Consider the following 24,084-nt stretch of genomic DNA (forward strand, 5'->3'; position numbering starts at 1 on the left):
GATCCCAACGAGGAAAATGGAAAATGTAAAAACTCCCACAACAATTTACTATCTTCTCAGCTGATGTTTTAACAATTTATAAAGCCATCGAATATGCATGCGAAAGCAATTTAAGCTGCGAAAGAATTTTAATACTGTAAGATTTGAAAAGGGCGTTGGATGCCTTAAAAAACATAAACCTTAAAACCGTTAGCAGCTAGCTGGTCATTTGGGTGGCAAAAAGAATTCTCGACTTGAAAAAGAACAAAGGGGTGAAAACAGCATTTCTTTTGGGTGCGAGGCCACTCTGGTATTGTGGGTAACACGGTGGTTGATGGCCTGGCTAAGCGGGCTATTCATGAGGGTGAGCTTCTAGTTATTCCTATTCCCCAAATCAAGAAGATGGTGAATCAAAAATGGATTAAAGAAAACGAAAGCCTACACACACAGGAGCATTTTTTTACATCCATAAATCCCAACATTAATCGGTATCCTTGGTTTTATAATTCAGGAATGACAAAGAAGGACTGTCCAATAAATTGCCAGACTCAGGGCGAACCGTGGGACCTGTGGCGCGTACCTATATAAAATCGGAAAGCGCGAGAATAGCAAATGCGAACGATGTTTTGTGAAAGATGATCTTGAGCACGCAATGATGATCTGCAAAAGATATGCGCTACAAAGAGAATGGTGGTTCGTAAAAATGTATGAAATGAAAGACATCGAAAAGCCTTTCAACTACAAAACTTTATTGGCCTCAAAAAATAAAGGCATCTACTTATGTTTGTTAAAATTTATATTTAAGTGCGCGTTAACCATATGAGAATTGAATATTAACTAATTGATGTTGTTATTTATTTATTTGTTTGTTAATTTATTTATTTGGCTATTATTTATTTATTCCGGTCTTTATAGATGACTCTAAACAATCGTGGTGGGGGGTTTCCCTTCTCGGCGGTTTACAAATGCTGGACAAAACACGTTGCAGTTTCCCGTGCATTTTTTCAATTTATTGGCAAAATTTCTCTGTTGTGATAGTTTCACCAAAATTCAGGAAATTATAGTGAACAACCTCAGCAGTACACCACCAAACAGTCACCATAATCTTTTTTGAGTGCAGATTTGGTTTGGGGAAGTGTTTTGGCGATTTATCCTTGTCCAACTACTGACTTCTACGGCTGCAGCTTCGGCGTGAATAGCAATTGTAAAGCACTTGTAACTGGAGTGGGGGTGAATCGAAAAAAAGAATCGACTCACCCCCAGGGATTGAATGCGAAGGGAATCGATTCACTTAAAAGAATCATTTTTACCATCACTAGCTTGGGAGATTCGTTTCAGAGAAACTGATCGAGACTCCTCCCTTCAAAGTGGGAAAATACAGACCAAGAGATTAAGTGGAAGTACGAGTGAGAGGACTTCTTGTCTTTTTACTCGAGTTTCTAGAAATAGGCGCGAAGGACGGAGAACAGGGTGGGACCTACACGAACAAAATGAATATGTACTAGGGCAAATAAAGTCAAATTGAAAATTAAAAAGAAATTATTTATTTATTAGTTTGGTATGACTCTGGCATTCATGATGGATATTTTAATATGTTTAGCCAAATTATTTGGAATATTTGAGATTTTTTATTGAAAATAAATGCGGGCTTTAATTACAAGTAAAACAAATGATCGGTACTTCACCAATTACCCTTAATGTGACGTCACAATGGCCGACCAGTCGATCATGTGTTTTGACATTTTTACTGTGAACGTTGTACAAATCAAACAAACAAACCTTTGTGACTTGTGCAACCTCTCGAATAGAAACAACGTTCTAAATCATATGATTCGACCAAAACCATAACCGCAAGGCATAATACAAATTTTTTCACTACTTTTTTAATATAAAGGAGCAAGTCGGTGGTGTAGGATTGACGTCCGGACCCGTTCATATGGAAACATATATATCAGGTCATTTCTACTCAAGATATCTCAGTGATTGCTGACCTACAGTTCCACTAGTTCGTGCGAACTAGGGTAAGTAAATTTCGTTCATGAACATTCTAATTTCTGGGCCATTTAATTTTTGCAATCGGAGCTGGGGCTGTTAAAAATACATTTTGTTCTTTCAAATTCGCTTCCTTATTCATTCTATATTTAATGCTAGTGTTAAATAACAAGTCGTTATAACCATAATTTTCTATAACTTGGTCACGCTAACGTGTTAAAATCCATAGATGAAGTTCACCATGAAATAGGGGGAAATCAGAAGGTACAAGGGTTAGGATATATGCTGGGTTAAGTTGGTCAAAATGCAACTCTCCTATGTGATCTAGTGTTAGAGTCTAATGCCTTATTGCAGTAGAACTTGTTTCCTGTTCTATATCATTGGACTAGAGCTGAGTTTACTCTCTTAAGTAGGGCAGAACAAACCCCTGAGTTGCTTGATCTTCAAAGGACTAATTCAAAGTGGACTCATTTCCATTAATAGTTATATTACAATAGCTTCGTTATGACCTGTGCACTGCGACCAGTATTGGTCTATTGTACATCTTCATTCTTTAGAGCTACTTTAAGCTTAAGGCTTTTTAGCAAAGCCCAGAGGACTCCCATTTGTACCCTTCAAGCACAGGCTTTTTCTCTCCTAGGAGCTTTGCTTGCACCAACCTGAACCAACCATAAAATGATCATCCTGGTGTGCTTCAAACGGCCTGTAGCAGCCTCATGCTGTTTTTACTAATCCAGTGTGTTGTGGGCCTTAGTCTCTCATGCAGTCCGTCAGCTATGACAACTAAATAGATAGCCCTGGCATGTCACTAACATAACCAGTACTTGTGGAAAGGTGTATATTTTAAAACAAAATAAATTATAGTTTAAATAATAATGAATTAAATTTACATTTCAGATGTTTTCTGCTTTGAAGAAGTTGGCAGGGCCAAAAATTGAAAGTGCCCCTCCTCTTAATAATGCCAACAGCCACCAGACAATGTCACAGAATCTTCAAAGGAAATTTGCCAAAGGAGTTCATTATAATAGTGAGTCACCATTGTTTTTGTTAAAACTGGTTTTTTGTTGGTGTACTTTAAGTTCCTTGAATTCTTTTGTTTAATGTGTGTTATTTAGTGACCAGTTGTTTAATAATTTGTTGAAGTAGTGAGGAATAAAGCACAGCTCTTAAAAGGCGCAGTATAATACACATCCCAACTAATACATCTACATATACAGCAATAAAGTATTTTAGAAAAACACCTTTTTCCTTTTTGTGCCGACGTTACGACCTTTACTTGGGGCATCTTTAGACTATAAAATGTGATGCTATTCTTGTGGTGTCATGTTTGTTCTTATGAAAATGTTGTGAATTGAAAATTATCATAATATCACACAAACAAACATGACACCACAAGAATAGTGCCACACTTTTTGCCCTGAAGATGACCCAAATAAAGGTCAAAACATCAGAAAAACATAAAAGAGGTGTTTGTCTAAAATACTTCATTCCTAACCGCTCCTCACTTTTTGAACAAACTTTTGTTTAATGTTCATTCCACTCATTTTAGTTTTTCAAAAGGTTTTGTGTGGTTTATGTAAGAAGATAAACAAAAGAATATTGTTGATAAAAGTGTAAGTTTTACCAAAACAATAACAACAATTAGTAAACAAAAATTTTGAAATTGTCAGTAAATAACCCTCAACTCCACAGTTACATCTGTGAGTCACAACTATTGGTTCCATGCTTTTCAAACGTCAGGCGTATTTTTAAGCCATGACGATGTGTATCTTAGGTACTGCTTCCAATTTAGTTTAAGCTCGTCATTTCTTAAATGATAGCGAGTCTGTTAGTTGCACTGTGGCACTCGACAGTTCAAGGTATGCCTGTATCAGATGCTCCTGTGGCCCAGGAGGCACTCCTCTTTTTGTCATTTGCATCTTCTTGGATTAGAAAATTTTATCTCTTTACAATTTGTGAAAAAATAAAGAAAGAAGAAATAAAAGGTATAATTGACTGTCTTTCCATCTTGTTAAATAAATACTTATGTGTTTCACCACCACCTGTTAATGTTTTTTAAATACATTTACACTTTTGAATTCTGAAAAATGAGTAAACATAATAATTAAGAAATGTGATGAATCTGTGGTGGGTTAAAGTTATCACAGTCAAGGTTAGTTCTGTTTCTATGACTATAATATACTTTTGTAGGTTACATTAACTTACAAACTTTATAAATCAGTGTATCTCATAACTTCGAAATTTGGTAACATTTTGTTACCTACGGAATATTTTTAGNTATGTATACATTTATGTATTGCCACTAGCTCAGCACTAAAATTGCTGCACATTGGAGAAAGAGAGAAAAGATATTTCCTATCATTGGATGTAAAAGCAGCTCCTACTCCATTTGAGCTTTTCGACCCATCAGTAAATGCTAAGGTAGCATGCGGAAGGTTAGCTAGGATTTCTAAAACATTTTGTTTGTATACATATGGTGGGATGTTTTCCTTTTGTAGTTTAGCAAGTTGTAGCTGACAATTAGCTTTTGGTGAAAGCCAGGGAGATGTAGAGACAGAGATAGTTTGTAATGCTGGAATGGTGTTGGTTTGACTGTGTAAAAATAAGGAAGCGTACAGCGAAATGTTTCTTTTTGCTATCACAGTTTTCAAGGGAGATGATGTTTTTATTTGGAAATAAATCATTCAAAGGGTGTAGTGGAGATGATATGATTTTAACAAAAAATTTAGTGTCAAGAAACTGTCGCCTGTACGCTAATGGCAATTCTCCAGCTTCAACCAGTAGGCTATTTATCGGGCATTGATCGAAAGGCCCCTGTATCCAATCATAAACAAGTATTTTGGATTGGGTTCAAACAGTTGAGCTTACTTTCTAATGCTGAACCATACGCATTGCAGCCACAATCGATTCTAGATCGTATTATACTTTTATATAATCTTAAAAGGCTCGCACGGTCAGCTCCCCATGAAGTTGAACTTATAGTCTTTAGCAAATTCATATTTTGAAGGCAATTTGCTCTAAGCCTTTTAAGGTAAACCAACCAATTTAGAGTCCTATGAAAAGTTAGACCGAAATATTGAGCAGAGTCAGCAAAATTAACTTTGTTTCCGAGAATGTGCAGGGCCGGTAATGTAGTAGGTCATCTTTGAGCAAAAAGGACAGCTACAGTTTTCAACATTGAAATCTTAAAGCCATTTTCTAACAACCACTTACTTACATCATTGCATTTTGCATATAGTGTTAAAGGGTTTCAATATTTTAATTGGTACCAAATAAAACTATGTTGTCAGCATACAACATTACTTCAACTGGGAAATTGACACACTCTAAGACTTTATTAATGGCAACGCAAAACAACATAGCACTTAATACACAACCTTGCGGCACCCCGTTTTCTTGGGCAAACTAGCCTGAGAGAGTACCACCGTACCTGACTCTAAAACTTCTATTTTTCAAAACATTTTCTACGAATTTCATAATATTACCAGTAATACCGAAACTTAATAGGATATCTAAAATTAGCTTTCTCCAGGTATAATCAAATGCATTCTCCAAGACAAGAAACACTGCTAGCAGCTTTTCCTTTTTATTGAAGGATTCAGTAAAAAGGAGTCATAAAGTATATTATTCGAATTGAATATATTAATTTATGTATATATTTTTCATCATATTTTTGTTGGAATTACACCAGATTAAAAAATATATAGAATATTAATCTACTTCAGTGTATGTATAATTATAAGCAAATAGTAAGAAACATTATTTGGTACAAAATTAATTTGTGATGTATTTAGCTGGGGATATTTGCTTAGAAATTTTCTCAAAATTCAGTGCAGTCGACAATTGTCCAGAGAAATAGGTTTTCTTTTGTCTGTGGGACAAAAGTGAATATCCGCCTTCTCGTTTCATCTTGCAAATAGTAATTAGCTGGAGAGTAGAGGTATTCATGGTATTTGACACTTTTTATGTAGACGTTATCGCCATATGGCTCAATTGCCCAGAGGCTATCGTTTCCAAAGGTTTTGTCTGTGGCACTAAATATCATCCTTCTTGTGAAGTCATTATTGAAATACCGAAGAGAACTGTAGGCATATTCATTGTAGTATGTGTTCTTTAGAAGAAAATGTTCACCAGACCTTTCGAACAAAAAATAGGATTTTGTATTGATTCCTTTCGATACAAGAGTAAACCAGTTGCGCCTTTGCTTATCAAACCAATAGTGGTCATTTTCTGCAAAGAGGAATTCCTGTCTAATAGGGCTCTTAATGCACACTTTTTCAGCAAATACAATGTTTTTAGTTGAATATGGAATCCTTAGTTTTAAAAAGTCAAATTGATCTTTATAATGTTGTTGCACTTTTTCATAATTTCCTGCATTCATAAGTGTCTTCATTCTATAAACTAGATGGAAAATTGTGGCATTATTCAAGTGTTTATTTTTCTGCATATTTTTAAACACTGCAATATATCCAAGGATGTGCATACCTATGTATTTCGAACTTTCTACAAATTCAAGAATTTTTGTAACTGATATTTTTTTGTAAGCATCATCTACAACAGCTTTTATGATAGTCTCAAACTTTTTGGGATTATGCTCATATATATATTTTGCAATTTCTCTTGTCTCGTTAAGGTTGTTGTAATAAATTAGACCATTAATTATCTCTTGCTTTGATAAATCCCAAACTTTTGGGATTCGTTGTTTTAAATAGTCTACTTGCTGTTTAATATTGCTGACAGCATTCTTATAATTGGGCATTTTGGTTATTTTGTCTATTGATGAGTGTAAATTAAAAAGATCTGTGGCAGTTTTTTCTTTGAATATCAAATCGCCGTTTTTTTCTATATGCTCAAAAATTACTATACAGCCTATTATGTACTCTTCTATGTATTTCAACTTAAATAAGTTTTGAAGGATCCAGCTAAGCTTCACATTTCCATAGAAATCTCTAACAAGTTCATCAACTATTTCTTTAACAAGATTTATATTGTATTGAGAAATTTGATCCATCATGTCCAGAACTACTGGGTTACTCTGATTCAGTATATAATATTTAAATCTCTCCTTCATTAAAAATTTTACATTTGGAAGCTTGCTGATAAGTTCACTGTGGTATTTGTTTAATGCCAGGTCTAAATCGTCAATGTTTATGCTTTCAACATCGTCTTTGAACTTGAGGATAATAAGAAGTGTTTTGTTTGTAATAACAAGATCATTGTTTTCTTTCATGATGCTATAGAGCAGTTGATAACTGTTCAATTGTTGCTGTTTATCTTTAAGATTTTTAATATGATTTAAAACTATTCCTTTGTCCTCTCCTTCATAAAAACCTTTAATAACGTTGTACATTATTTTGTTGAAGTAGGATTTATCATAGATGTTTATTCGGTGGAGGAGTTTTTGGGATAAACTGGAATCCATTAAAACACTTTGTACAGCAGTTACCAAATTATTTTTTACATCTGGCATTGTTTTCAAAATACTGTCTAATCTTTCTTTCATTTTATCATTTACATCTTGAATTGTCATTGTATAATTTTTCATGGAATTGTAGAATTTAATTAAAAAAATTGCATTGTTTTCATTCACAAATAAATCATTGTTTTCATTTATTTGATCATAAATGTGTAAGAAGCTGTTCACCGCCATTTCTTTATTATTTAAACTTTGAATAAAGTCAATTATTTTGATTTTACCAATTTTGTAAAAACTATCAATGAATGCTTTGTTGAGGTCAAAAAACAGTTGTTTGTCAAAGTCATAGACTATTTGACATATGGCTTTACCTTCTTCAAAATTCTTTCTGGAAATGCATTCAGTTAGTTTTGTTATGTACAAATCATTAACATTAATTGTATTAGATTCCTTTAATAATTTAGACATTTTCAGCAAAGTGAGAGTAGTTGCTTGCTTAAAGATAACATCTTTTTGTTCTGTCATGATGTCATATAATATTTTAACAGCCAGATCTCGTTGTGTTTCATTAAAATCTTCTATGAAGTCAATAATTTTAACAGTTTCAATCCTTTTATACACTGTGTTAATAACTTCTTTCATTAAATTTCTAAAAAGTTCTTCATTGTAATCAAACAATTCATTAGAAAGTTGGGAAACCTCTAGCATCGATGTGTTATGAGTTAAAGCCAAATCAGCCTTTTCTTTTATGGTTTCCTTCAGAGATACTTCAATATTTCTAACCTGCTCATTTTTGACATTGTCTTCAATTTTTACAAAGCTTTTTAATAGTTGTAGTTGCTTGAAAGCGTTGTGATGCCCATTTATTACCATTTCCATTCTCAGCGCTTTGTAGATGTAGAGATTATATGGATATCTTACCAAATCTCCAATATTCATTATCAAATCAAAGTTTGATTCCCTTGAGTCATAGACTTGCCTGATAACTCTCCAAACTTTTCCTTCGCTAAGATTGACAATTTTTGTTTTCACATTTTCGACATCATTGTTTTTGAAATTTTCTATTAGCTCTTTGATTTCTTTTGATAACTCTTTTTTATCTTGTATCTCTGCAGTTGTGATTTGAAGTATTGTAAGCATCTCTAAAAGTGTACCTTCTGTTTTGTCAGTTCTTTGCAGTAAATCTTTTAACCTTTTGTCCCATTCCTTGTGATTATCCTCTTCGCCCTCAATTTTCTCTATCAATTCTTGAATATTTTTCTGCAAATCTTTATATGTCTTTTCCAGTGTGTTTAGTCCGGTGAAGTTGTCCTCCTCACTGTAGGCTGAGAACACCAAAAAGAGCAGGATTGCAAAACCAGCAATAAATTCCTTCAGCATCTTTGTTGGACCTGCAAATATATCATGAGTAGTGATTTAATAGTGAACAAATAAAATAATCAATTGTTATAATATTCTTTATCTTGTTTTCTATCAATTTTCAGAGGAATGTGAAAAACATATAAGATTAAGGTTAAAAGGAGTCGAACTCTTTACAATTTTACATATCACGACCAATATCGGCTTATCGTGCTTTTCATTCATCTTAAGGCTTTCTATCAGATCTCAGAGCTTTGTTAAGGACTCCTTCAGTTCTTGCTTTTCCCCTCTTGGGAGTAGGAATCTCACCTGCATAGGCCTTCGCACAGAGGACATGTTCCACTGTCTCTTCTTGACTGGCAGTCCAACAATCCTAGTACTAAAAAATCCTAAATTTAGTGGTTCTGCTGTTAGTTTCTGCAATGGTTCTTTGATGAACTCATCTTACATGCTTCTGGCCCAATCTACCTTCACATTGAACCTAAGACTTATTTTTATCCATTGTCAGATGGATCCAGGTTTTTGGCAATTGGGTATGACACAAAAGGGTTCAGGGTCAGTAGGTTTCCTCATTGAACTTGCCTTAGCCAATTTATCAGCCACTTTATTGCCCCTCTGCCCTGCGCCCTAGTTAAATTAATGGTAATTTTGTTGTTTGACAGGGCCCGAATGCAATCCTAAACCAATTCTGTAATTGCCCTCATTGCTGCCTGGTTGTCCAAGTAGACAGCTATTCAGTACTTGGTAGATATCTCATTTTGTGTATATGGAGAGTGAATGTGCAGTACAAGAGCATCGATGGCGGAATATCAAATTAAATATAGAAAAATGTCGACATTTACTACCTTAGGAAAACCTCTTAATTGTAAATATAAAAACTGGGAAACTGAACTAACAGTTCTAATTAATATTAAGGATAGATTTTATTTTTGACTCCTCACTTTCCTTTAATCTACATGTTTAAACTATTGTAAATAAAATTATAAAACTACTTGGTTTCTTCAAAAGAAATACAAAAGAATTTAATAGTGTTAACTGTTTAAAAATTTATTTTACATTGATACCCATCTTGGAATTTAACTCAGTTGTGATGTCACCAAATTATCAAAAATATATTCACAGAATTTAATATGTCAGAACAGATTTCTTAAATATGGTGCCTATAAACTAGGTCCAAAAATTGACCTAGTTTCCTATGATTATATCACATCTATTATGAACGTTAAAACATTAATTGAGACTTGCTTTGGATGTTATTTTTCTTGAAAAATTATTACATGATTTGATTTGTTGTCCTCAGTTATTAGAAAGAATCTGCTTCAATATGATATAGACCTCAATCTGTTTTGCACTTCTTACGAAAATTCAAATAGTTGTATAAGAAATGTAATATTGACATATGTATATGTATATATTGGATTATTGGCTATTTGCTATTAATGTAATAAATAAATAAAAAACAGGCTGTAAAGTATGTAGGAGTCTAACTGGAACTCCCATGTAAATAAAAAACTAAACAAAACATATACCAGATTTTCCATGCTGTCCCCAATGGTGTACCATACATCTGGGCTCAAAACAGAAATTTATACCTATACTTAACATACAAGGACATTCAAAGGCACACACTGTTATATAGCTATTTTCTTGCATTTAAAAAGCAAAATAAAAATTAAGAGAAAACCAAAAATAACTATTCTTTTAATGTTTAAATATGGAAGTTTTGTGCTAGTTTAATTTGAAATCGCCCAATACCTTTTTTTTTTCTCGTTGTAATGAACTTTACCAATAGATTCTCCTGAACTATGTATTTCTTGACTGCCACTGATCAGGCTTTAATACTATTCTTGTTAGTATGCAAGTTGTTTAATTCATTATGCTAATAAGTTGCATTAGTATAATGTACAAAAATTACAAATCAGCTTTCAAGGAAGTATTAAATTGCAAATAAAACGGGATTATTTTTAACTTCTTTTGTCATTGTTATGGGATATTTTGCTCATTGTGAGAATTCTACTCGTTATGCGGGACGAGAAAACTGAACTGACTAGAAGGCTCCATTTCCTTCAAAACCTTGGTTGAAATGGAAAGTTCAAATAAACATGTTAAGTCAGTCGTTTTAATATTTTGATTCAATTATAACAAATCTTGGATTTTTATGTGCTACAATCAAAATGGACAGAATTCTGACTCATACACAGAAGTGTTTTTGATTTTCCAAACTAATGATGTAATAACTAAACGCATGAAAATTCATTTGTACAGCATTTAACTGTACAAAAACAGTATAAAACAATTGATTAACTTGTGTTTCAGTGAAAATTATTATAAAGGGTGACAGGAGTACAGGAAAGACTTGTTTGTTTCATCGGCTTCAAGGGAAAAAATTTCTTGAAGAATATATACCCACAGAAGAAATTCAAGTATGTTTAAATGTTTAAAAAAATTAATTTGATATGATTGATATCAGCTTTAATATTATAACTATATAAAGAAGGTCAGAGATGAGGCAAATTTGAAAGATAAAAAAACCCTCAGCTTCTTCATTTCTTCCTTGTTTTTCTTTCTTGTAAATTTGCCTTATCCCTAATATTTTTTATAATTATTTAACAAAAATTAATAAAAGTTTATTATTTGTTAATAATTAATTCATGTTACTTTCAGAGAAATTTTTTGCCTATATTTATTAACTATAATTTTGTGTAGTTTATTTCAATAAGCGGGAAAACTAATTAAAACAATAATTAAAAATGTTGTTTTTTCTTTCTAGGTAGCGAGCATACAATGGAATTATAAAACAACAGATGATGTTGTGAAAGTGGAGGTGTGGGATATTGTCGATAAAGGAAAGAAACGGACTAATCAAAAAATCGAAGGTCTCAAACTTAAAGAATGTGACACACCAGCCTTGGATGCAGAATTCATTGACGTCTACAAGGGGACACATGGCGTCATCTTAGTTTTGGATATAACAAAAGTTTGGTAATTAAATTTTATGATACATAATGTTATTAAATCTTATCTAATCTAAAGTAATTGCCACCTTTGTATACATTTAATCATTTTATGTATTGTGCTGTGATATAAAATTTTGATTCGGTAGAGTGCATTCTGACCTCTTTCTCCTGTTGACAATGACAATCTAAGCTTTTGTTGATAATATTCCTTATATGTTAGTTCAGCTACACAATAGAGTTCTCATGGCATTCAGTGGCTTTTGAATATGTTTGTTTATATGTCTTGAACAGGAGTGGTAAAAAGTATTAACACACCATGTGAGGATTCACAAAAAAAATTATATTAGCCCAATATAAAATAAAAGTATATTTATCTGATTATAATTTAAATTCATAGAGAATTATTTTTTGTAAATAGTAAATTCAATGAAAATTTCAGATAGTTATAAGCAAATTTAGTTAACAATATATCAATCATTTTATTCCACTACTTGTTGCCATCTTTCATGTAATTTTGTAATGCTGTTCTACAAGCTCTTCTCAGGTCATTAATGAAATCCTTGATGACATTTTCAGTGGTCCTCAATTGAAGTAAAGTTTTCCCATTAATAGAATAGTCTGGAATAAGTAAAAATCTGAAGGGGCAATGCCAGGAGGTTGGTCTTGGTCAATTGCTGATTTTAATCATTCTAATTGTGTGTAGTACACACTAGAATTAACCTGAAAGTTAATTCAGATAAACGTGTGGCAAAAACATTTACCCTTAAGTAGAAAAAGCAACTACAAAACCCAGTAAGTAGCCTTTCAAAATAAAGAAGTCAGTAGTAATGCAAGTGTCCATGGATTAAAATACTTACGAGTTTACTTGGATGCACAGCTAATCTCAAACTTCGTTATAAAGAAACACCTCAAGGAAGCATACACCAGACTCATGCTGCTCTACCCTCTAATAAATTGAAAAACCAGATTAAAACAAGAAGTTTCTTTGATGATGTTTAAAGTAACACATGGGATCAGTTATACACAACAGACTAAATAGGATATAGGTGTTATAAAATAAAGTAGTTAGGCTTGATAGGTTTAAATAATGCTAGGGTTGATAGCCCTCAAAAAATAAATAAATAAATGATAAAAAAATAAAAAAGTTAGGATATCTTTTGATGCTCCTTGGTTTGTTAAGCTGGGCGCACACTAGGTCGGTAGGGCAGCGCGACATGGCGTGATGCAGCACGTAACCAACCCCAAGAAAAATACATTGAAATGAATGTAACCCCACACACTAGGTTGGTATGGCGGCGCGGTTTGCTCTTAGCTTACAAATTGTTTTGTAATACCCTTTGGGAATGGAACTTTTGTGGTACCAGCTTATTTCAATATCAGGTTGAATATCTTTATAAAAGGTACTATTTTTTCATTCATTGACCATCATTTCTCTCTTAGACTGTTCATCATTTCTGTATGGTAATTCTTAAACAAAAAGAAAAAAAAAAATATTTTGTTCCTTTCTGTTAAGTAGGTTTCCTTCTTTCACCCATTAGATTATTTTTGCGAGCAGTTTTTTTTTGCTTACATTCTCACTATTTGTAGTGTTCTTCAGTTACCTAAGAGACCAGTTCTTTTTTTAACGGACTATATGATGTTTGAAGGGTCCCTTTTAACATATGTATGTTTTTGGGGTGGATACAGGAAATTAGTTTGTATTGAGTTAGGGTTAGGTACAACTTAAGTTAATTAAGTAGGGTTAGGTAAGGGATGGTTTAGGTTGGGTTGGGGTGAGGGACAGATTAAATTACTTAAGTAGGGTTGGGATAAGGGAAGGGTTAGGTTAGGTTAAGTAGGGTTGGGTTAAGGGACGGATTAGGTTAGTTAAGTAGGGGTGGGTAAGGGATGTATTAGGTTAGGTTAAGTAGGGTTGGGGTAAGGGAAGGGTTAGGTTAAGTAGGGTTGGGGTAAGGGAAGGGTTAGGTTAGGTTAAGGGACAGATTAGGTTAATTAAGTAGGGTTGAGGTAAAGGATGGGCTAGATTAGTTAAGGAGGGTTGGGTAAGGGATGGGTTAGGTTAGATTAGGTAGGGCCATAGGCCCAATGAGTTGATCCGAGACTCCTTTTTAGAAAAGTTTATCTGCAGCCTCGTTGTCTGACATTTTCTCATTACCTGAGACCCACTCGGTTAAGGTATCTGCAGATAAAGTTCCAGACTATTTTTAAGTTAATATTGTAGGCTTGAAGATCCTTTAGAGCTGCCTGACTGTCTGATATGTTATTGTGGTACTTTTGCAGTGTTTGTTATTTGTTTCTATGGCTTGCTGTTATTATGGCTATAGTTAGATAGATAGATATAATGATTCAGGGTATGGCCCTTTAAGAGCTANCCTTTGTGATGATAGAGCTGATATGTTTCTTAAACGTTAGTGTTTTATCTAGTATGATGCCCAGATATTTGACTTCATTTTTGATTTCTATCACAATGGCTATAGTTTGTGCCATAAAATGGATTTGGTATTATGTGATGTTTCAAGGGTCCCTTTTATAACATACTTAAGTTTTTGGGCTGGATACAAAATTTTTGTTTGTATTGAGTTAGGTAGGGTTAGGGTAAGGGACAGTTAGGTTAGGTTGAGTTATAAGGGATGGATTAGGTTAGTTAAGAAGGGTTTAAGGATGGGTTAGGGGTTGGGTTCCTACAGGAGTTATGTAGGGTTGAGGTAAAAAATGGTTAGGTTAGTATATGTACCATTAAGCTATCTGTAGAATCCATTTTTTAGGTTATTCAGGCAGTTCCAGACAATGTTTGAGTTGATATTGAAGGCTTGCAGATTCTTTACGCTTAGTCCACATCAGGGTAAAAAAATGTTGTGCATCTGTTTGGGGCTGCCCCACCACAATAAGTCACGTCTACACTATAGAGGCAGTTCCCTAGAAAATGTCTCAGGAGTTAGACCTCACGGATATTTTTCTGTCATTGTTATTATTAATTTAAAATAGAAATGAAAGAAATCAAAGAAGATGGTGGGTCCAAATATTGTTTAGTAACAACAATGATAAATGCCGCGATCTTTTGGACACATTAAGGCTAGAAGGTGGAATGGGGATTTGTCAATATTTTAAGGAAGACACCTCAAGATTTTAAAATCTTTTGCAAATGGTTGCACCGAAGGGGTTTAAATAAAACACAAAACTTAGAAATTCAATTTCCCTTACTGTGAAACACCCAGCCACACTCTGGCTGCCCCCGGAACATGCGTCCACACTTGCAGTGTTGCGCAACATTGTATCACTGAATCCCGTTTCGATGGGCCTCAAAATCTTGTATCATGTAGACCCACAATATTCTCCAGATACTAGGGGACATGTTGCGGGGCTGAATCACAAAATTCCAGATTCAAAGGAGATTGAGCCCCACAACAATGATGCACAACTTTGAGTCCAAATGTGGACTAGGCTTTAGAGCTACTTGGCTATTTATGTATTATTGTTGCACCTTTGAGATGTTTGTTATTTATTTCTTGTGCACATTTTTCTATATCTATTCAACTTGAAAGATGGTTGTGGTTGGGCCAAGGGCCACGTGGTCCTGAATGTTAGTGGATTGTAGATTTCTTTATAATCTCATTTTTGATACACTGAAGTATTCTTGGGTTGAGTTTCCTCTTTTACGAGGGTTGTTTTCAGTCATACTTCTATCCTCTTACTTCTTTATGATGTATCCTATGGTGAAAAATTCAGTCCTAAGTAGTTACTAAAATCCAATAAATGATTTGATTTTTAGATGTTTGAGGGAAAAGAGGAGCTCATTTTTATTTACTTTATATAAAAACAATTTATATTGCTATTATATTTTTTCTTATAATGTTACTCCTCTTCTCGAATGAATATTGATGAAAAATTATTTCCCTAGGACTTTCAATTATGTGCAAAAGGAAATAGTCAAAATTCCCACGGACATCCCTGTATTGATATTAGGAAATCATTGTGATATGTCTCATCATAGAACCCTTAACCCGGAGGATGTACCATATTTCATAGAAACATTGCACAGGTATTTTCTTGTGATAAATTTAAATAATTTTTAAGCTTTATTTTTTTTATATGTGAACATTTTTAAGGCCAAAAGGAGCTGCTCAAATAAGGTATACAGAAGCGTCAATGTCGAATGGTTTTGGTTTAAAATATATCCACAAATTCTTCTGTTTGCCATTTCTTCAATTGCAAAAAGAAACTCTATTGTGCCAGTTAGAAATTAATTCACGGGAATTGAATCTCACTGTAGAAGAACTTGATATATACCAGCATGGGCCTGATGCTGATTATAATTTGTAAATAATTTCATTAATATTCAATTAATATATGTACAGTTTATCATTAATAATACCAACATTAAACATTGCTAGGTTCTTAGAAAGTCTTAGCAAAAGGAGAAGGCAAGCAGCAGATTCTTCTGGAGTGAATTTAAGCCAGAGCTGTGCTAACTTAAACACAACTCTTGCACATGTTCCTTCGATCATTCTTGGTCAAGGTATGCCGATTGATAGATCAACTTCCATGCACGAAATGAAATCCAATAGTCAGACTTACAACAAACCAAGTACGAGATCACCCGACCACACATTGAATGTGGTATCTCAAGTTGTAACAAGTGTTGAAGAGTTCATTCCAGATGGTGGATTATTGGACAAGTCATTTCTCGAAGAGATTCCAACACAACGATCTCCCAAGGTGCAGGAGCCAGTATTTGACACTGATAGGTTTGTTTGCTATCAAAATTGAAATAATTAAAAAAATTGATAATTTTTTTTTTTTTTAAATCAATATGAAGATGTACAAATCTCATTGTCAGTCAAATATTTAATTAGACTTATATTTTTCTTATTTTAGTGATGGCGATGTTGGTGAAAATCCGTTAGTCGCTGGTTATCAGGATGATGTGGATCCTGATGACAATCCCACTTCTAATTCTTTGTATAAACAAACCTCTGAAAATAAGGTAGTACTTGTATGTAACATTTACTATATATAAAGCTGTTTGGATGAAAGGGGGCTGAAAATATAAAATAATTGAAGGACTGAAATTTGATATTAGTTACAATTTCAGTAGACTTCAGTTGACAACTATACAGGGTGGCCCATGAACAGACGTATACTTCAGGAGGTTATTCTAAATGTCAAATGGGACTGAAAATTCCCTATTGTCCATAGTCTGATTTTGAGTTATATTTGAGATATTTCACTTTTCTTGTTACTTCAACATTTCGCAATTTTTCCTATAAAGCACCTGTATCTTGTAAAGTATTAATAATACTACTGCAAATTTGAGTACATCAATGTTAAGAGCATTAAAAATACTGTTTCTTTTTTTATTATAACCTTAAGCAAACAAAGTTTTAAAAAAAATCAGAAAGTAAATTTTTCTGAGTTTCCTACGTTCTTGTCTAAAGTTTAAGTAAGATTTTCTTGGCTCTGTAAATATTGACATATATGGTGTTTAGAGAAAAGTTGCTTTTACTAGTTAGCTTTAAACACATGTACTTACCAGTATAAAATTGACATTTAATTGCTTAAAATTTGATTATTCAGTTAAAAATGGTTTTAAAAAGTTTATCATTAAGATTTGAAACTTTTATCAAAAATAATGACAGTAATAAAAAGTAAACAAAAAATATCCTTTTGTAAAAAATTGAACATAAAAAACAACTAGATTAGATTTAACCTGGATGGACTTCTACATTTTAGGAACTCTTAATAATGAAATCTATTCCATACTGTTGCAACTAAGAACAACCTCATAGAAAGGATTCAGGAACCCAGTGCTCTCATAGAGAGAAGATAAGCAGGTTAAACACTTGAGACCAGTAAAATATGTCAGGGAACAATTTAGGCTTGTATTCTTCAAGAAGGTGGAATTTAGAACATTTAATTCAATTTTTAGAGGCTTTTTTCTTATGTTATTTGTATGTATGGTATGGTGGAAAAGGTTACTAGGAAGCAGGGTTTGCAATCTTGAATAATTTGTGTCCAGGTCTGTTCTCCACCTCCACATGGACAGTCTGCGGTTCTAACGATATGGGAACGCTTGAGTATTTTTTTCATGGCCTTTGAGGACCATATTTGTCTTGACAGACAGACAGTATGGTATGGTAGAAAAGGATACTGGGAAGCGGGGCTTGTATTCCCCAGGCACTGCAGCCTTCTGGCTGCATATTGTACCTTCCTCGTTCCTTAGTTCAGTCAATAGACTCAATCCTTCTTCTTAGAAGTATCAGGTCATTGGCTGTTACTGCTGCAATTTGATTCCCTAACTCTTTTCCGTACGTTAGGTTAAACCTCCATTGAGCTGTTGCTTCGCATTCGAAGATGATATGGGTGGCTGTTTCCTCCTCCTCATTACATAATCTGCAAATGGGATCATCGCTGTATGTATATACCCATGTTATGTAGATGTTTTCTCAGATACCAGTGACCGGTTAGTAGTCCTACCACTCCTCTGAGTTTGGCCCTCTCCAATTGCAGCAGTGTTTTTGCCAGTCTCAGTGAGGGTTGTTTCATCATAAGTTTACTATGTCTAGCACCGCTAGAGTTTATCCACTTCTCCTTTTGTTTTGCTTGAATCCATTCTGCGATGGAGGATTCTATATTTGTTTTTGTTATCCCAAGAATAGGTTCCGGGCCTATGTATGGTCTTGCAGATCCTCCTCTGGCCAGTCTGTCTGCTTTCTCGTTACCCAAAATTCCCCTGTGCCCTGGCACCCAAGATATCATCAGGTTGTTGTGTTTCCCCAGGTTTTGGAGATTTTGTATGCATTCACTGACTAATTTTGATGTGATTCTTTTACATGCTAATGCTTTAATAGCTGCTTGGCTATCTAATCTTATGAGGATGTTTTGTCAGTGTAACGTCTTTTAAGATTTTCCAGGGCACAAGCATAGATGGCTTGTATTTCCGCTTGAAAGACCGAAGTGTACTTCCCTAATGAGTTTGATTGCTCATGTTTTGGGCTTGTTCGGGCCGGTTCCTTCGTTTGTTTTGGAGCCATCTGTGTACCATATCATTGTATCTGATGCTCTTCTGTGTTCTTCCTCTCCTTTATAGTCCGTTGAGACTTTATAGGAAGTTGTGAAGATTGTTTCCGGGATCATGTAGTCAGTCCCCATTTCTAATAATGGGTGTCTGATTGTGCTGATTATGGTTGTATGCCCGAATTGTTTAGTTCCTTTCCAATTTAATTGTTTCTGGAGCCTAAGTGAGCTTTTCCTAGCCTCTCCTTGTATGAATATTTCCAGTGGAGATAGGTTTAGCAACGTTTCTAATGCGTTTTTGTAGGGGTTGTTCTCATCGCCCTTGTGATACATAGGTTTGCTAGTCTTTGTATGCTGCCTAATGTTTGGGTAGCTACTTTTTGTTGAGCTTTGTTCCACCAGATTAGTGATTCTTAGGTTATTCTGGGTCTTATTACTGCCGTGTATAGCATTTTCGTTTTTAGTACCCAATATTTGCCTAAGGTCCATCTTCCTTCCATTCCAGGTTAATCAAAGATTATTCCTAGATATTTGACCTCATTTTTTAATAGCAGCATTTTGTTATAGAAGTGTAATCCTTGTATTTCTATATTTCTTTTCTTGGCGAAAGCGATTAAGGTGGTTTTTGAGGGGTTTACTTTAAGTCCCCGTTTTAAACACCATTGTAAATTTGTATGTGATATGGAGTCTTTTTAGAAATGGTGAATGATGGAGTGAGTGCGGTGTTCAATCCTTTTTTAAAAAAGATAGTTCATACTCACATTAAGTTCTTTTCCAACGATCCGGATTTCGAGCCCTTAGCTCATAACAGGTTGAAGGATTTCTACAGCCACCAAGATAAATGCATTAATAATATATANCTCCCTCCCTCCATCCATCCATCCCTCTAGTAAATACGAGTTGAACGCCCTAACCACCCAACCATCACTATCACTATAAATGTAAATATATCGCAGGTTAGGTCAAAAACTAAAATAAAGATGTATAGGGGTTGTGATATTTTTGCCAGGGAGTCTATATATGCTTTTTATTTCACCATTTAATTATTACATTTACCTTCGTTCTTGAAACAGCTTAAATCAATATTTTTGCTTATTTTTTGTTTTTGAATAGGTGGATGGATCTGAAAAAGTTAACGCCTGGCTTGGTAGAATTAATATATCAGGAGGTCGTGAGAGCCCTGAAGGAGGTGAAGACAGTGCATGTGCTGATTCTTCTTTTGCAGTAAAGTTAAAGGTAAAGTTGTAAGATATTTTACGTATTGCTTATCTGTCTGTCAGTTTGTGAGTTCATTTTATTTACTTTTTTTTTTTTTTTTTTTTTTTTTTTTTTTTTTTTTTTTTTGTAAATAGTCTTTTGTTTGTTGAATATTTGTCCACTTATTCTATTGAAGGTTGAAACACAGAGCCATAATATAACATGTATAACATGATACAGCTAATCAGGGGCAAACAAAATGCTGTAAAATTTTATGTAGAACAAGTCTTAAAATTATTGTGTATTTTAATTTTTAGTTGAATATGTAAATAGGTAATTTTCTATCATTTACTTAATTCAATAAAAAAATAAAATGTTGCTACTTAAAATAAGTGTTTGGTAATTTTTCTTATAGTATTAAATTGATATTATCAATTAATTTCGTGAAATTTGGTTATCTATCTTTTTAGGTCTATCTATCCTCGCTGAGTTTGGTTGGTCAGATGCATTTTGACATTTGGTCATCTCACCAATCCCCATATGTAAAAAGAGTTTGTGATTTGTTCTTCGGACATACTGAAGATGGCATAATGCTGAAACATCATATGACAGACCAATGTTTAGGCAGACTGAAATGATCCGTAATGACAGAATTACAGATTCATCACCCCAAAGATAGACAATTTCTTATCATGACTTTTTTCTCTCTCTTCTTCCGTTCTCTTTATGATTACAGAAGTTTTTCCATTTTGAATTAAGTGGTACCACCTTAAATTTAAATTTTACAAATTTTTATTAATTTATCTTGTTATGTGGGGAAATATCCTTCATATAATCTAGTTCCTTTCCTCCATATCTTTAGTTCCACTTGCAGTGCAATACTACTAATAAGGGGTCCTCAATTTTCTTCAAGGGTTTGCATTTGAACACCAGATGGTTCAAGAGCAATCGTTGATAAAACAAAATCCTATTATCATTACTTAGTGAACTCCTCTCTCTCTCTCTCTCTCTCTCTCTCTCTCTCTCTCTCTCTCTCTCTCTCTCTCNTACATACATACATACATACATACATACATACATACATATATATATTTTTTAATTGCAGTTCAAAATCTTAATGACCATTTTTACCTATTGCAACCAAAAAATCAAATGGTTAGCAATCAATTGTTAGTTTCATGTCGATGATAATTGACCTTTGTTAAATTAAGTACTGTGTGTTTAAAGCATAATTAATAGGGGCACCTTTTCTTAGAATATAAACTTTAGAAATTCTTAAAAGTTTCTTCTGAATTTGTACCAAATATGCTTAAGGTTACAATAAAAAACAAAACAAATGCATCTCATATGATTTTGAATGCTCTTAAAATTGATGTAATCAAATTTACAGTGGGATTAATATTTTATGAAATATGGCGGCCCTCTGGGAAAAAGTTGTGAAAGGTCGACGTAGATAATCAGGAAGATTGAATAACTATATTTAGGGCTAGGTCTGTTTGTTATAGTGCTCTCCATAATCTGAACTAATTGACACAGGGAAGTATTCAGATTATGTACTGAAAAATTTGGATTACAGTGGGTGTTAATAACATACATATACATGGACAAAAACAATTTCAACACAACAATTTATTCTTATTGCATACAGAAAACATTAAAGTACATATATACCATCAATTTCTCTTAAAAAAAAAAACAAAAAAAAACCAGTTTTTAAACATTTAACATTTTCTTCATTGCTCCTTGTTTTTTATTTATTTTTAACNTCTCTCTCTCTCTCTCTCTCTCTCTCTCTCTCTCTCTCTCTCTCTCTCTCTCTCTCTCTCTCTCTCTCTCTCTCTCTCTCTCTCTCTCTCTCTCTCTCTCTCTCTCTCTCTCTCTCTCTCTCTCTCTCTCTCTCTCTCTCTCTCTCTCTCTCTCTCTCTCTCTCTCTCTCTCTCTCTCTCTCTCTCTCTCTCTCTCTCTCTCTCTCTCTCTCTCTCTCTCTCTCTCTCTCTCTCTCTCTCTCTCTCTCTCTCTCTCTCTCTCTCTCTCTCTCTCTCTCTCTCTCTCTCTCTCTCTCTCTCTCTCTCTCTCTCTCTCTCTCTCTCTCTCTCTCTCTCTCTCTCTCTCTCTCTCTCTCTCTCTCTCTCTCTCTCTCTCTCTCTCTCTCTCTCTCTCTCTCTCTCTCTCTCTCTCTCTCTCTCTCTCTCTCTCTCTCTCTCTCTCTCTCTCTCTCTCTCTCTCTCTCTCTCTCTCTCTCTCTCTCTCTCTCTCTCTCTCTCTCTCTCTCTCTCTCTCTCTCTCTCTCTCTCTCTCTCTCTCTCTCTCTCTCTCTCCCTCTCTCTCTCTCTCTCTCTCTCTCTCTCTCTCTCTCTCTCTCTCTCTCTCTCTCTCTCTCTCTCCAAAAAAAATAAAAAATAACAATTTGTATTGCAGGCAGAGGGAAAAAAGAAAAGTAAGAAGAAGGGCAACAAGTACAAAGATGAAAATTCTAAAGCAGAAAAAAAGAAGAAAAGAAAAAAGTCGTCTCAGGAAAATGCTAATGATCTAGAACTCTTCCTCTCTTCACGAGATGCATCCTATGAAGCCATTTAAAAACCAATTAAGTAGTTTATTATTTTATCTATTAAAATTGTGTAGAGAAATTAACTTTTTTAATCTACTTTTAGTGCCATCAAGAGGGAAATTAAATTTATTTTATATTGCGAACGAACTGAAATTGTTTAAAAAAATTTGAAGCAAACAGAATAATTAAACCTTTCAATGAAGCCACACATTTTCTCTTCCATTCTACCATTTTCATAAATATCTGAATTATTATTAAAATGATTGTGTTAAACTTTACTTTAAAAGTGCGTTAAAATTGTTTTGTATTAAATGCAATAAAAAAAAATACACGTTTAATAAAAGTTTTTTTAAGTTAGTATGTAAAGCGTCAATTTTTTCTTAGTGGGAACTGGAATATGTATTTCATTTTGACACTAAAATCACTATTCATTGACATTATACAATGCAGAATAGTCTTGATAAGATAATTATGGGATGATCATTCTAGCATACAAGAAAAGATTTTGCATTGTATTAATGTTTAATGCATGCTGATTTTATACTATTAATGTAATTTTATAATTATTGACATAAAGTATATAGATTTGTTATAACTTTTTATATTTTTGTATGTACATTTTACTATATTTTTCAATTGTGATAACAATGTTTAGTCTTTTATTAAACAATCTTTTTTGACAAATTGAAAAATCGTTCAGGCTGTGAGTTGATTTTTTATAGTAAAGTTTCTTTACTCGATAGGATTTTTATTATATTTGTTTATTGACAGTTCTTAATACAGTTTTGTATATATATGTGTGTGTGTGTGTGTGCGCGTGAGTGTGTGCGTACGTGTGGCATGCGTGCGTGTGTGTGTGTGTGTGTGTTGTGAGAAGTCTAGAAATTGTAATTGTGTAAAATACATATTATTTGAGATTTAGTTATCAAGAGTTCTTACAGCTTATTATCAATTAAACATTAGCATATTTTATTATATAAAATACATATTATATATTCAGATGTATGAATTAACTATTAACATTTTGAAATACTTTGCCCCATTTATCAAATTAATTAAGATTCCTAAGGTGAAACAATGATTAATTACTAAATTGATATCTAAGTCATTGTTAAAAGATGAGAATTAATTATTTTTTCCATGTTAAAAATGTTATTTTATTTTATTTTTAAGCGTTGTAATAAATTATAAATATCTCAGGTTCAAGTCTTCTATATTATGTAATAAAGATACCTAATAAATGCATATGTAACTGTTAAAAAAACTTCACTCTATCCTCAGTACTTTAACATTTTCCTTTATTAACATTCAGTATCTGAAATTTGATCGTTACCCATCACTTGGTCACAACCCTGCAAGGCAGACCAAAATTTGAGGTTCTTCTTGCCGACAATAGAAATCTAACAATTTCTAACCCATCTAGCAATTATAACCCTGAGTCCTTTAATAAATTCCTGTGTCCAGTTATGTGCCATTCAACTACACACTTGACTTTGGCAGAGCTAACTGGGCTAAGTTCAGATTAATTATTAACAGCACTGATTTAAATAGATTTATAATTTTTATGTTAAGAGTGGTTGAGATGAAAAATTAGTGTCACGAACGGGACTCGAACCCACGAC

The 24,084-nt window shown here is 33.6% G+C and overlaps 1 protein-coding gene across 5 annotated transcripts; it reads left to right on the plus strand.

The window, feature by feature from the left end:
- Positions 1 to 1,734: 1,734 nt before the first annotated feature.
- LOC106672019 (rab-like protein 6) lies at positions 1,735 to 22,670 on the plus strand. 5 transcript variants are annotated; one of them, XM_024230190.1, is made up of 11 exons: positions 1,735 to 2,000; positions 2,612 to 2,805; positions 2,869 to 2,998; positions 11,063 to 11,169; positions 11,517 to 11,728; positions 15,602 to 15,742; positions 15,810 to 16,019; positions 16,095 to 16,448; positions 16,579 to 16,687; positions 19,831 to 19,953; positions 22,333 to 22,670. In XM_024230190.1, the coding sequence occupies exons 3-11, from the start codon at positions 2,869 to 2,871 to the stop codon at positions 22,489 to 22,491; spliced, it is 1,545 nt and encodes a 514-aa protein (XP_024085958.1). In that variant the 5' UTR covers positions 1,735 to 2,000; positions 2,612 to 2,805; the 3' UTR covers positions 22,492 to 22,670. The 5 variants fall into 5 exon arrangements, with proteins under 5 accessions (XP_024085958.1, XP_024085960.1, XP_024085959.1 ...); XM_024230189.1 differs by lacking the exon at positions 2,612 to 2,805 and having other exon boundaries at positions 1,736 to 2,000; positions 22,333 to 22,502; positions 22,566 to 22,670; XM_024230192.1 differs by lacking the exon at positions 11,063 to 11,169.
- The last annotated feature ends 1,414 nt before the right edge of the window (positions 22,671 to 24,084 follow it).

Source organism: Cimex lectularius, unplaced genomic scaffold, assembly GCF_000648675.2.
Source record: "Cimex lectularius strain Harlan isolate CLEC.00 unplaced genomic scaffold, Clec_2.1 scaffold396, whole genome shotgun sequence".
Lineage (NCBI taxonomy): Eukaryota > Metazoa > Arthropoda > Insecta > Hemiptera > Cimicidae > Cimex > Cimex lectularius.

What these genes read in the sequence shown, in the direction of transcription:
- LOC106672019 (XM_024230190.1), top strand. Translation starts at nt 2,869, where the DNA reads ATGTTTTCTGCTTTGAAGAAGTTGGCAGGGCCAAAAATTGAAAGTGCC. An exon ending in TTCATAGAAACATTGCACAG is followed by an intron (nt 15,743 to 15,809) that starts GTATTTTCTTGT and finishes AACATTTTTAAG; the next exon opens with GCCAAAAGGAGCTGCTCAAA. An exon ending in AACAAACCTCTGAAAATAAG is followed by an intron (nt 16,688 to 19,830) that starts GTAGTACTTGTA and finishes GTTTTTGAATAG; the next exon opens with GTGGATGGATCTGAAAAAGT.